General features: G+C 40.3%; 1 protein-coding gene across 1 annotated transcript in view; it reads right to left on the bottom strand.

Moving 5' to 3' along the window:
- LOC134539132 (cleavage and polyadenylation specificity factor subunit 1) overlaps positions 1-14,848 on the bottom strand; it is a 64,930-nt gene that overhangs the window by 33,199 nt on the left and 16,883 nt on the right. Inside the window, exons 6-12 of the mRNA XM_063380880.1 lie at positions 14,666-14,847; positions 13,279-13,447; positions 11,125-11,231; positions 6,616-6,789; positions 5,759-5,899; positions 3,635-3,742; positions 2,237-2,440 (exon numbers count right to left, since the gene is read on the bottom strand). Of these exons, the coding sequence (XP_063236950.1) occupies positions 2,237-2,440; positions 3,635-3,742; positions 5,759-5,899; positions 6,616-6,789; positions 11,125-11,231; positions 13,279-13,447; positions 14,666-14,847 (1,085 nt within the window). The remainder of the gene's footprint in view (positions 1-2,236; positions 2,441-3,634; positions 3,743-5,758; positions 5,900-6,615; positions 6,790-11,124; positions 11,232-13,278; positions 13,448-14,665; position 14,848) is intronic.

Genomic DNA, 14,848 nt, shown 5'->3' with positions numbered 1-14,848 from the left:
ACATTCAAAATGTTTGTGGGTAAGTTGAAATATTATTAGTTGGTGAGAGCGCACAAAATAAATAGCTGCAGACCTTCCAAATTTTTTTCAACTGAAATAAAGTTTAACACATGACAGCAGTGTCACATGGGATTACTTTTTTTACCTGGTGTTTCAAATCTTGTTTTAAGTCACCAAAAGAGTGGTTTTAATACTGTCAAAGAACAAGGAAGGGAATAGGCATTAATTATAAAATAGGTCCTGTACTCTCCTGTAATTAAGATACTGATTTAAAACTGAGCTGTGATGATTATTATCAGATGTTAACATGTACGAGGTTAATGGTCTGCACTAGCAAGTCATAGCAGACATGAAGGTCTACCTTTTAGACAGCCTCCCCGATACAAGATCATGTGGGATGCCCACAAACCATTACAGTCATTATCTTGATGCCGAGCACGTATCAATGGAATCGGTCTGCTGTTAATAGTTGTATCTTATTCTCAAGATATAACCACCGCAAAAACTGGCACATTTTCTCAAATTAAAGTCTCAAATTCATATCCCACAGAGTATCAAATCTACTCCTCGAATCTGAATTTAGGTTTCAAGAGTCAGATGTATAAAAAAAAACTCAAGAAATAAATGATATTAACTATGGTTTTTGAATACTGAAGGCTTTAATGTTTACTTCAAAAAATAAAATCCCACAACCAATACATATCTTAATACATATTTATATAAATATTTATTAAATTACAAAATGTATTACGAAACAAGAATAGGACTTTTAAGTTATAAAGTTATTATTATTTTTTTAAATTTAATACATTCCGTAAAATATTTGTTTTGTAAATTTTTCGTCGAATATCATATCTTTTGAATACTTTAATAGTATTTTATAGATTTTATTAACCCTCCCTAGAAAGAATACTTACAGGGACTACGTTAATATAAAAATATGATTATTAATATAATACATATATATATTTTTTAAACATATTATAGAGAGTAAGCAATTTCAGTGCTCTCGTTGATATGAAAGTAACATAATTAGTAGAGACAAGATTTTATGGTTTTATTTTTAGTCCTATTCAGTTTATAAAACAGAGGATTTTGAAGTTACTGTTTTTCTTTTTCTAATAGTTGTTTAGTAATACTTACTCCACCAAAATAGGGGTAAAATTTATGTGCTGCATTTTTACGTTAAAACAGAACAATAAATATAAGTTGGTTAAAATTGATTTAATAAGAGATGCACAATAAAAAAATTAAATTAATTTTTCTGGTCCGTGCACCTTTGGTCCATTTTTTTTTGTCAGGAAAATAACGACATCCCTTGAATTAAAACATTCAAAGATTGCTTTTTTTTTTTTGTGATTTGAATTAAGTTTCGGTTAAATGCTGCTTGATTCCAAGATACAACTTGCATTTCGGTGCTATCTTTGAATATATATACTGTAAAGAAGTCGCGAGTGGATAGGATTTACTCTACGTTTTTCAGGAGCGTATGATGAGCAGCTTGGGAACTTCACCGCTGCAATGCGCTGCCGTAACGCCCTGTATCGTCTTGGGTTGTTATTTGCACGTTATAGCGCAGCACTGTCGCCCGCTGTCATTCCCCCGCACCACCCCACCCATCATTCACTGCAGCTCAAGGTCGTTCAATGGGAGGGGGAAGGGATGTTTGAAGAGTTCGACACTTGTCCGCTAGGGACCACCACAAGTCGATGCCCTAGAGATGGTGGCGATTGCGGCGGTGAATTAACCAACTACCTCAAACCGTATTAGAAATTTTAACCTGGGCTGGCGACTTCTAGACAGTATATATATTCGAAGGTGCTATGTGGTGTGTATTAACTTGCATCGGAGTGTGTCATCGCAATTCACCACATAACCAGAGAGAGACCGGAAAAATTCGCGAATATATTTCGCGATAGGCTAAAGTACAAATCGTTATACCTCAGTTCTGCCTCTGCTATTTGGCTCACAACTCACCTGGATGACTCTGGCCCAACGAGAAACACCCGACCGAAGCTTTATCCGAATCACAGGCTGCTACGCTGGGACGTCTCGCGAGACAGCAGCCCGATGAGCGGGTGGCATTCGACCCAGTGTACGTTAGAACTGCGGAGTTCATCCCTGGAGGTCGTTGAACCCGCGAATTGTTCCGGTCCCCACACGTAACCTCGTCCCTGGTGATCGGCCGGCCGCGCGGTAGGGGGCGGGAGATGACGAGAGAGAGAGAGGTAGTTACCAGGGGGACGGAGGGGCGGGAGACTGCGAGGCGGCCCTGCCCGCGGGCCTCGCGGAGGGTCAGCAGGAGCACCTGCCCGTCCTCGGTGTGGATCACCATGTGGGGGTCGGCGCAGGACGCGTGAACGACGGGTGAGCCCAAGTCCAGCGGTATGTGCTGAACCTGCTCCACCCCTTGGAGTAGCCGCACCCCCAGCTGCGACACCTGGCGAACACAACACAGCGACGCGGTCGGCCCTCTCTCCGTTCGGCACGTAAGGTGATCCGGCGACAATAGGCCCGCTCTAACGTTCATTCAGTGCGCTTGCAGACCTGCTGCCTCTTGTCCGTCTGCCGGCCGAACACAGCGACACAGTCGGCGCTCTTTCCGTTCGGCACGTCCAGTATACACCGATTAAAACACCAACACATATTTCCAGGTATCTTCCTACTCATTCGCATTCGTCGTCGTCTGCACGCTCGGCCCTGAACATGAAGTCTTGTCGCTGTGGCTCTGCTCTATCACAAGGCTCTCTCTAGCGACAACAATCAGTCCGCTCTAACGTTCATCCAGGCGTTTGCTGACCTGCTGCCTCTTGTTTCCAGTTCGTTCAGTGTCAAGATTTCATTTCAGGACTGTATTTCCTGTTTCCCAGCCGGTTACACATGCACATTTGCACATTATTACAACTGCATGCATACAGTGGCGGATCCATGATTTTGGTTTCGGGAGGGGTTTGACCCAGCTGAGGCTAGGCTTTATCAAGGCAAACACTAAAACAATAGTGGACCCAGATGCTTTTGGAGGGGGGCTTGAGCCCCTTAGCCCCCCCCCCTTCTGGATCCGCTACTGTATGCATACAAAACATACATACGTTCGTCAACTGGGCAAAAATCGCCAATACAGCACGGTCGTGATCCCGAAGTGCCAGATTAAAGAGCTTTTACTGCATCACCAGCTAGATGTTGATTATGAAAACGAGTGGCTGGCGTGAGTTGAGAATGAGTGGATGTAGGTGAGAGTATGGATGTGTGGCTGAACGAGTAGGTGGTCAATAGGGATGGCAAACCTTCGGAAAATCAAATGGAAGACCATTTTCCTCAGACTTGAGGAGAACCACCAAGATTTTTTAAAGCAAAATACAATAAAAGCCTGCAAGTAAGAAGCTTAAAATTTGTGATGTTCAAGAAATGTTTAATGATAACACAAACATATTACCAGCCTTTTGTGACTATTATCTTAACAAGTTCCCCCCACCCCAAATTATGTGTGTCTATAGCGAATATGTTTTTAAAATAATTACGGTGGTAAAATCTATTAACACAAACAGTGCAAACAGTAATTATTTCAACTACCATTCCAGAAAAGAAGGTAAATAAATACATAGAAGGTATGAGAACAATTTGAATTAATTCTTACCTGCACAACAAATCTATTGTAGCCTAGGTTGCCAGCATACACTGTACTCCCTTGAGTTGAAAACCCAGAATGATCAACTTCATTTATTTCTTGGCCTGTCTGCAGGACCTGTAAAAGAAAAAGAAACATCATTAGATTAAAGATACATAAATATTACAGTCCTTAACTTAGCCTATTATGTCAAATTAAAAAAAAAATTTAAAAAAATGTTGTTTTTAATACCTGTAACAATAGACAATGCTGTGCTGTTAGGGTATTTACTGGCAGACGAGTCTCCCCTGGGAAGGGGTCGCAGCTATAATTTGGGTCATAAAAATATAGCTTTATTGCAGTAAGGGTTGCCCTCAAGTATGAGTCACACCACATATCTGTCTACTACGAAAGAGTACAAGTGAAGTTTTTGTTCTGTGTATCAGCTTATTGTCTGCTTTCTGTGCTACTTTATTACTGTGTAGAAGGGAGTGAGGCCAGCCTACTTTTCTCCGCCTCTACCCTTCTTATTTACGACCCCTCCTAATAACAAAAGACATTGGTGTATCCCTTCCTGGCTACTGTATTTTTTAAAACCAGTCCTCTTCCAGAATAGAAAATAAAAGGCAGCAAACAATATTTTTTGTTAGTTTCTTTTATAAACAAATAGCATGCACCTTACAGTCAGCGAGAAATTCATGCCGGACCTAAAGAACGTAACAAAAAACCAGTGCGGCTTTCAAAGCACCAATGATGGCCGTAGTTTTATCATAAAATGTTGTATTTGAAAGTTGAGGAATCTCGCTTAAAAAAACAATATTATGTTGGGTTACAGTTGATTCTTAAAAGCCTGTCGAAATACATGTGGAGATTGTGCCAGTTCACGGACATTTACAAATGGCATGAAGTGAAAGCTGGAGGGAGGGAGGGAGGGAGGGAGGGAGGGAGGGAGGGAGGGAGGGAGGGAGGGAGGGAGGGAGGGAGGTAGGAATTGAGGGAGAAGCTTCTACGCCACATTCATGGCTACACTAACTCAAACAAGCAGGCTAGTTTACTTTTATATTTCCCCCCCCCCCTCCAACCGAATGCCAACCCAGCAAGTCACGTCACGCCAGCTGCAGCTGCAGCTGGGCGACTGGTAACCGGCCAAGCAGACGTAGCACAATGGCGCAATACATAGCGCTTTTCACGCACTGCTCAAATATTTTAACCAAACAATTTATACTTACTCGTAACATACTTATTAAAAACCAACAAAGCGGTGATATTTACACACATACTCAAGAGACACAGCAATTATAAAAAAATTTTTTTACCCAAAGTTATAAATTTGCGTAAGAATCGCACTACACTTTTTTGAAACTAAAAATCGGCGTAAAATATGCGACCAATACGCTGGTAAATACAGTACAATTATATTAAGTTGGCATACAGTTAACTTCATTACCTATTCGATTACTCAGCAGGACTGAACGCCGATTTTTCGAAATTGGGAAACGTGGTGAACACTGCTGTGCGTTTCCCATTCATCCCGTCAATGCTCCAGTTGCATCTAGACGCCTTTATGGTCTCTAATTGCATAAATGTTGATGAGACCTTGACGCCAAACTCAAATTATTTTATTTCTATTAACGTGTCATCAATAATGAAGTCATTAGCCGTGATGATACACGACATAAACTAAAGATACTGAGATCAGAAAAAGCAATGCCATGGAAAATGGTAAAGAAACTACCCCAGCATCTGCCTGGAGCGATTTCAGGATTACGGGACTTAAAATCCGGATCCTTCCGGCAACCTAGTACATTTGTCTCCACTAATACGCTCTCTCGCTACTTAATCAAAGATCAGAAAAAGCCATGGCAAATGGTAAAGAAACTACCCCAGCATCTGCCTAGAGTGATTTCAGGATCACGGGACTTAAAACCCGGATCCTCCGGCAACCTAGTACATTTGTCTCCACTAATATGCTCTCTCGCTACTTAATCAAAGATCAGAAAAAGCCATGGCAAACGGTAAAAGAAACTACCCCAGCATCTACCTGGAGTGATTTCAGGATTACGGGACTTAAAACCCGGATCCTCCCGGCAACCTGGTACATTGTCTCGCTACTTGATCGACGTAGCTCTGGGGATCGTAGCACCGGGATCGTACCATGGTGGAGTCGCGCTGGCTGAGGATCATGAAGGAGTGTGCGTACTCCTGCTCGCCCTTGTCCGAGGGCTCCCCGATCCCGGAGCTGCCCAGCACCGTCCACATGTCCACGCAGCCGGGCAGCTCGAACGTCGTCACCACCTGCGCAGCACACTTCCCGCTCGTCACGGCAGCGAGCACACGAGTCGCAACCCGCGCTGCCGGCCGAACAATACCCAAACTCTCCAACACCACCGAATCTCTGGTATTTGGGATACCGGAGACGTTGCGAAAATTATTCAAAGAAAAATATCAGAGGGAATATAGTAGTAATCAAAAAATACCAAACTGAATACCGTGAACATGTATTTTTGTTTTTCTTGTACCTATTCTGTTACCATCCCCCCCCCCCCCCAGAAACTGTATTTGTAACATATAATTATATACACAAAATTAAGATATGTATTGAATCAGGAACCTCAGTCAAATGAACACTAGAAGGGTTGAATATTTTAACACCGTATTTAATGTTTTTTTTAATTCTTGTACATTGTTTATTTTTACCTTTAAGACTTTACATTTAAATTTGAGAGGCAGATTCACAGTAACTTTGAAATTCTAAATTAGAGCTTTGGATTCGAGATTACAACCCAGCGAAAAAGTTGGAAGATGCATAACTAAAACCACGTGCAAATTCAGACCAGGAAACCTCACACATATAAGGGCCAAAACAGGACGACTTTTGAGACGGCACTGACGCGGCCATCAGACAAATCATGACAACAAAAATCTAAATTTTTCACGACAGAATCGGGTTGGGATTTAGAGCCACGACAACCTTGGCTCTACCTGCAAGGAAGCGAACGTGTTCACGTCACCTGCGGCCTGATGGACCTCTGCAGGACGCAGAGGGCCCCGTTCTTCCCGTAGCCCGACGTGGTGAACAGCTCGATGTCCGGGTCGTCGTTGCTGGAGAACTCCTCGGACAGGAAAGCCGGCTCCCCCATGGAGATGTTGCCGCACGGACCGATGTTCAGGAGGCTGTCGCACACCTGGCACAGTCATCACGACACCGGCCATCAGTGGGGACAAGACGACACGGTGAACTGCGCTAGGCGAAGTAACACCTTAGAAGCATGTCACTATACCATACACCATCGAAATGCGTGTTAATATACCATAAAGCACAGAAATTAAAAAAAAAAAAAATTAATTAATCAGCACATTTAACTCTGATTACAAACAGGGGCGTAGACAGGGGTTGGAGGGGGTTAGGGGTTCAAACATCCCCCCCCCCCAACACCAAATCTTTAATTAATTTCTTATTCATCACTCAAACAAATTTCATATTAAAATTAATAAAATTTTTACCATTACAATATTTTAATTTAAGTACCGAAAACTGCAAAAATAGCACTATTTTACACCTTAAAATCCAAATTTTCCCGGGGGAGGACCGGGGCATGCTTCTTAACACCCCCATACACAAATCCTGGCTACGCCACTGATTACAAAGATGTAATATTTTAATATATAAAATTCAATGGACGTAAATTATTTAGCCTGGAGTTCGTACCAAAAAGTATGTACAAAATTGATTGGAAAAATACTTAGGTTTTTTTTTTTTTTTAATTCTGCAAATGTCATTAACAACTAATTCAAATTAGTGTCATTTAAAATTTAGGTGTCATATTTGTTGAAATAATGTATGTACTATCTTTTTGAATTAACACAGCTGATAAAAAAATTACATTGAAATCTCCCCTTTTAAAAAAAAATTACATTGGCCTAAAAATTAAACCATAAAATCTGATCTCTAGCAATTAGTGAAGCATCACACTAGGCACTAGGCCTGTGAAAGATTCGACTAAAAGCGAATCAGTCAAAGCTCTTTTTAATATTCCATTTGACTTTGACAAGAAATTCACTTTTTTTTTTTTTTAATTTATTTAAAAAAAGATTCGGTTGTGATGAAAAGCTTTGCCTCCAATGTAAAGTTAGGCATTTGTTGTGTAGATTTTAAACTTGGAAGTCCACGATTCTCTCTTAAAAATAATTAGTCTTTTTTTTTTAGTTGTATATGTTTTGCACACATATAATTGGCTAATTAAAAAACTGAAATGTGGCACACAGGTTTTTTTTTTTTTTTTGCCTGCTCAATACTAATGTTATGCATGGTTATTTTATAATTTTTATTCACTGGTGTTATACTGTTATATACAGGGCCCCAACTGATTTCACTTAATCAGATAAAATATTACAAATGTTAAAATATTAATTTTTTTTTTTTAAATTTAAGCCATTATTTTATAAAATAAGTGTACTAGAGACTTGCTGAGAATAATATTCACAATTTAATTTGACCTCACGAGTATTTTAAAGATTAGTTTCGATACTCTCTTAGCATTAAAAAAACTAGTATTCGCACAAGCCTTACGTGGGCACGTCTACTGTTAGAGGCAGAAAGTAGCACCAGAAATTTCCAGCCAGAGCAAAAAAAAAATACCGTATTTACCCATGTATCACCCGCACATTTTTTCCGAAAAACAACATTCAAAAATCGGGGTGCGGGTCATACACGGAATTTGAGGTTTTGGACAAAAATTAAGACTGAAAAAAATGGATTTATCGTACATTACAGAATGCTGGAAGCATTTATTACAATGAAAATATAAGTATCCAACCCGTTACTATCATATTGTAGCGCGGGTGAATAGCAATAAAAGCAATATTGTTAACTACGTCGTGCGCCGCGTGTACAGCTTGCGTCGCCCGCTGGGATGTGCCAAGGCGGCACCGAACCGTGCCGTGCCGCGCCGGACCGAGCCGACCTAGCATTCCAGGCAGCGCCGGACCGTGCCGACCTAGCATTCCAGGCAGCGCCGGACCGTGCCGAGCAGCATCAAGCCAGTACGACCTACACCTCCACCCGCCGTTATTGTTCTGTTAACGGTGAATAAGTAGTGAAAATGAGTGCTAAGCGATTGCGATCATTCACTGTAAGTGAAAAACTGAAAGTGGTAAAAGAAGCAGAAGAAATTGGAAATCGTGCTGCGGGTAGGAAATACAACATTGATGAAAGCTGTATACGAGATTGGAGAAAAAAGGACATATTTTCTAACAGTGCGGGCAGTCGGAGAGCATTCCGTGGAAAAAAAACCATTTTATCCGGAAATAGAAGAAAAACTGAATGAATATGTAGTTGAAAAACGGCAATTTGGATACGCAGTCTCAACAGAAATGTGCACATTGAAGGCCACACAAATTGCAAGAGAGTGTGGGGTGGATAATTTTAAGGTCAGTCGTTCGTGGCTAAACAAGTTTTTTATTCGGTTTGAGTTGTGTTTGCGCCGTCGTACCAACATCGCACAAAGACTTCCAGATGCATATGAAACAAAACTGACAAACTTTCAGCGCTTTGTGATTCGGCAGAGAACGGAACATTCGTACCTTCTCTCTCAAATTGGGAATGCGGATCAAACGCCTGTTTATTTTGAAATTCCATTGGATACCACTATTAACAAGAAGGGGGAAAAAAGTGTCTCCATAAAAACTGGTGGTAACGAGAAGCAACGCTGCACGGTAATGCTATGCATTACGGCCGACGGTCGCAAGCTCCCACCCTACCTCGTGGTGAAACGTAAAACGGTGCCTAAAATAAACGTTAAAGGTGTTATCGTGAGAGCGCAAGAACGTGGGTGGATGGACATTACGCTCGTTGAAGAATGGGTAAAGTTAGTGTGGTGCAGACGTCCTGGGGCACTTCTGAACGTTCCCAGCATGCTCGTGCTAGACAGTTTTCGCGCGCACACGTCGGAAAGTGTGAAATCTGCCTTAAAAAGGCAGAAAACGGATCTTGCAATCATTCCCGGTGGATTCTGCAACCCCTCGATGTCTGTGTAAACAGGCCTTTCAAGGCAACTTTGAAACGCCTGTACACAGAGTGGATGGCAAGTGCGGAGCATCAGTTGACACCAACGGGCCGCATTAAGCGACCTGACGTAGATGTTATCTGCAAGTGGGTGAAAACAGCGTGGGACAACATACCCGCAGAGCTTGTTGTCAAAAGCTTTAAGAAGTGTGGGATTTCCAACTCACTTGATGGGAAAGAAGACGCAGTCTGGAACGACAATGACTCTTCTGATGACAGCATGATAGATGATCTTAGTGACGGCAGTGTAAGTAGGCCCTATTTTTACTTGCAGTTGTTTTCTTTTGTGGCAGGTTTTATGAATGAGTTTGTTAACACTACGATCTTTATTTTTCTTTGCAGGATGTTGAAACGGACTGAACAGTTGACGATCGTTTTTATTGCATACCAACATTTTAAAAAATATTTCACCAAATTGACGTCTGTTGTTTTAGCAATTGAATATTACTGGTTTTTTCTTAATATTCCATGCATTTATGTTAATAAAATTTATGTTAATAAAATTCTGTGTTTACTTTGTTGTTACAATGACAGACTCTTTTCCCCTATTTATGCTGGCACATGTAAATGACATTATAGTGAAAAAAAATTTTTTTCCTGGAGAGTGTGTTGAAAATTAGGGGTGCGGGTCATACATGGGGGCGGGTGGTACATGGGTAAATACGGTATATATTTGATCTTACAAGAAACTTTATTACTTCAGACCGTCAGCCTGCCTAAACGATAGTCTGAGGAAAGGAAAAACATATGCTTGATTGTAAGAAGCATGTCACTCCTATAATAACTGTTACATTGATTTATTTTCTCCTGAGCAGACATTAAGGCCCTGTCTAACACGCACCTTATTGTTTATTAGTTAAATTCCTTATCTCATCACATTTAAGGTCTTTTCCTGTTGATTTTTTTAAAATTTATTTATTAAAGTTGTCAGATGACTACCAACAGCGATGATCCGGGGTGGTAGCCACCATACACAAAAACAAACAAACACAAAACAATGACAATTAACAAATAATACAAAACAAAAAGAATTAGAACATTGTGACACCGACAAAGGACACACCATCTGAAGTTTTACCTAGTGTAAATTAATTTAAACAAAAAGTAAAAAATAATACAAAGGAAATATAATGCATTACAACACTGTTGATTATACTACAAGTAACTAAGGTAAGTACAGAACATATAATATTATGTATATGATTAAAGTTAGCATCCATAGATTGAAATAAAATTTTATAATAATATATCTAGTATTAAATAATTTAGGGAAAACACATTTTAGCATAAAGATGATCAATCTTTGGATGCCGAAAAATATAATTCTTTTTTAAGAAGTTTTTTCTCTCTGGTAGGTTGCAAGTGATTTAACATACATATTGAAATTGTTAACAAGTCTATATATAATATCGTTTGTATTTAAGAGAGTGCACGTAAAGTTCCCTGAAGCACTCACCTCGAAGACGTACGAGGTTATGTGCACCGAGGTCTGCGCTTCGCTCCCGTACACCTCCAGCTCATCCACGTCCCTGATGTCAGCGACGTCAGACGCCATCCAGTCCCCTGCGTGCAAGGCGTGAGCCAAACTGGCATTGCTTCATTGCGTCACCTTCGAAAATCTGTGCATCACAGACATCTCAACATGAAAACTACTCCAAAAAGAATTTTGTGAAATTTACTGAAGAAAAAATTGGTTGTCTGTAAAGTCGGTTTACGGACGATAGTTTAACGTGACAACGTCATAACAAAACATTGATGAAATGATTGCATACTTTTATGAATAAAATTTAATCATTTTTATTGAATTTATCACTATTTTGTATGGATACAAAGAACGAGTGAAATGAAATCTACAATTTAATTGATAAATTTACTTTTATTTGCACTCATTAATTCAAATATGTTTGTTACTTTAACGAAGAGATTATTTTAACTATAACTTTTATACATGTTTGCTATTTAACTTCTTCCAATCTGTGTTATTCTGTTAAGGATAGGACAATGATAGGAAAAATGGGAAACGAATGGGAGTGTTTCAAGTTTAATGTGCCTCGAAAAAGTCAAATTAATGGTTGTTCCAATCAAGTGGAAGATAGATAGATGCGGCGCAAGCGTACAATGAGCGTAAAGGGACACAGCGTAACGGTAAAATGTGCTTTATGGGACAATTTTTCGTGCGTACAGCCGGCGTTCATCGATTTATTAGACGTTGTCACGTCAAAAATTTGATGACCAAATGAAGATAACTAATAGAACCAATAGACACTTAAATATAAGAGAGCTCAACAAAACACAACATAATACAAATCCTTTTAAATTCACAAAAACAAAATTAGGGTGTGGCCACTATACGCATTTGAAGTGAAACTTCAACCATCAATGACCCACTTGAACGATAAAATAAAATACTCAATAACTCACTTGAACAATGATACTAAAAAATACAGTACACAATGAAGAATCACGATTCTAACAAACTTCGCGAAGAAAAAACCTGCAGAATGATTTGAAGTTATCCGACTCTGTACAATGTCAGTTACTCCCTCCTCCTTCTACATAAACCCATCAAGCTACCAATTCTTGAGTGTCGCTCTTTTCATTTTCATTATTCTCTGATCAGTAGGGACAAGCTTATATGTTGAATTGTGATAAAATCTAAATAACACCGAAAAAACATGTCAAAACACAGCTTAACACTGAAATGAAAGTTAATACACCGATCAGCACCGAAATACAAGTTATGTATATTATGGAATTAAGTAGCATTTAACTAAAATTTAATTCAAATGAAAATGATGTTTGAATTCAAGCAATGTCGATAATTATGGACACAAAATTTTACAAAAGTGAATGGATCAGAAAAAAAAATAATTTAATTTATTTTATTGTGCATTTCTTCTTGAATCACTTTCAAACCACAAATGTATCGTTTCAGGTCCAATTCATTACAAATTATTTTATCATAAAAATGCAGCATATAAATTTTAGCATTAATTTGGTGGAGTACATATTAAAAAACAGCTTTTATATAGGTAAATAAAAAAAATCACAGAAATCCTGTTTTAAGAAACGAAATTGAACTAAAAACTAAACCCTAAAATATTGTTTATACTGATGAGTCGTCGCATGCACCTATGCTCATGGGCGTAACAACCGGGGGGGGGGGGGACAGGGGGGACGTGTCCCCCTGAACTTTTTGGGTGGAGGGGACTGTCCCCCCCCCCCCCCCCAACTTTCTAGACACTGATATTTTTATTTTACAATATTATTCTGCCCAACTTTATTTGTAATTTCTTCACTCTCAAATTTTATTTTAAGGAAACAATAATAATTTTAACATTGATGTATCCAATGGTTGGATACAAAAACTGCTTAAAAAGCGCTATTTTCCACTTTTAAAATCAAAATTTTCCGGTGGAGGAACCCCGGACCCCCCGTCGTCTTAGTAAGAGAGGGTAATGGGTTTACAAGACATCAAAATCATTATTTGTCCCCCCCCCCCCACCCAACTTTATGAACACAGCTACGCCAATGCCTATGCTAGCAGCTGTGAAAAAAAAAAGTTTCGCTCGAATGAAGGCGGGGCCTGCGGCTTATGCTGGGCTCTCACCGAGCGTGTCCATCCTCTTCTTCTTGGCAGCGGGCTGGTCCAGCTTGGAGTCCCCCAGAGCCTCGTCCCCGGGCGGCACCGAGCTCTGCTCCTTCTCCACGAAGTGCAGGAGCAGGGAGTTCCCGAGGCGCGAGCCAAGGAACAGGTAGTTGTCCTCGCACAGGCACATCTGCGGGACACAACATCCCGCTACGTACCCGTCACCCGCACAGAACCAGCTCCGAATGTTTCCAGGGGCACTGGACCCTTTTATACCGGAGGATAATGAGGGGCGGGTGCTTTGCATCGACGGTGCTCTCCAACCTCTGTTTACTGTAAAACATAATTTGTAAATTTTGTATGTAATAAATCAAAACAAAATAGTAAGATAGGAAAAAATCCATGAAAAATGTTGTCCAAGTTTAATCATAATCATACCTGTGAAATTTTTTCGAATTGTAAAAGTTTATTTAGTAAAATAGTTCACAAACGTACCAAGCCAACATAGTTTTCACGATTTAAAAAATAAAAGTTCAAACCAAGAAAATATAGAAATAAAAACTGCCGCCAATTTCGAGGTAACACTCCGCAACGCGTATTTTTATTCACGTTAAAATGCTACGGCAAACAGCAACGTAAAAAATTGTATAAACATACTTCAAAAAAAATATTACGCATAAAAATGTTGTATGGAAAAATAAATAAATTTAAATTCAGAAATTTTGTTCTTATATAATATGGTATGAAACTATTGGTACTGATTCTTGAAATCCCCGCAGGGACTTGCATTACTCATTTGTCGTTATTTCTGCACCATCAACTGTAAGGGTCACCACTCAAGTCTCACAGCTGTCCGCTGCAACGACCAGGCGACCGCAAGCCGGTGCGTAGAGCCTTGCGCCCGGATGTGACACAGCACCAGTGTCGCCAACATAAGCCATGGGCGTCGCAACCGGGCGGGGGGGGGGGGGGGGGTGACGGGGGGGGGGGACATGCCCCCCCCCAATAATAAAAAAGTCTTCAATTTCGTCCCCTCCAATAATATATTTAGTTTCGTAGTTTCTCCTGATGTTTAAATTATTAATGATTTTGTGTGGATATATAGCACCAGCAGATATGTTAACTGTGTTTTTTTACAAATGTGTTCTCTGAAAATATTTTTTTATAAAAAATAAATTCTATATTGCAACCAACTATAATTAGAACATTTAGGAAAGAAAAATGCCTAAAAACCACCTTTTTGCACCTTCAAACCCCAAATTTTCCCGGGGGAGGACCCCTGGACCACCCGCTTTTTTTCTCCAGGGGATGGATATTCCTCAACAACTAAATCAATTGAAGTCCCCCCCAAAAAAAATATATCCTTGCGACGCCCGTGCATGAGATCCTGGACCACGCAGCTACGTACACAAGTGGTCAGCACGCTGGCGGCGGCCTTCTCGAAGTGGAAGCTGCGAATGCTGCGCATGCTGTCCGCGTACAGCGACAGCACGTACAGCTCCCCCGACTTCAAGGACATGACCAGCTTGTCGGGGCAGATGAAGGCCGCCTGCATCCCTTCCATCGTCAGCTTCACGTCCTCCTGGATCTC

Source organism: Bacillus rossius, chromosome 14 (assembly GCF_032445375.1).
Source record: "Bacillus rossius redtenbacheri isolate Brsri chromosome 14, Brsri_v3, whole genome shotgun sequence".
NCBI classification, from domain to species: Eukaryota; Metazoa; Arthropoda; class Insecta; order Phasmatodea; family Bacillidae; genus Bacillus; species Bacillus rossius.
This window is presented reverse-complemented; position numbering and strand designations above follow the sequence as displayed.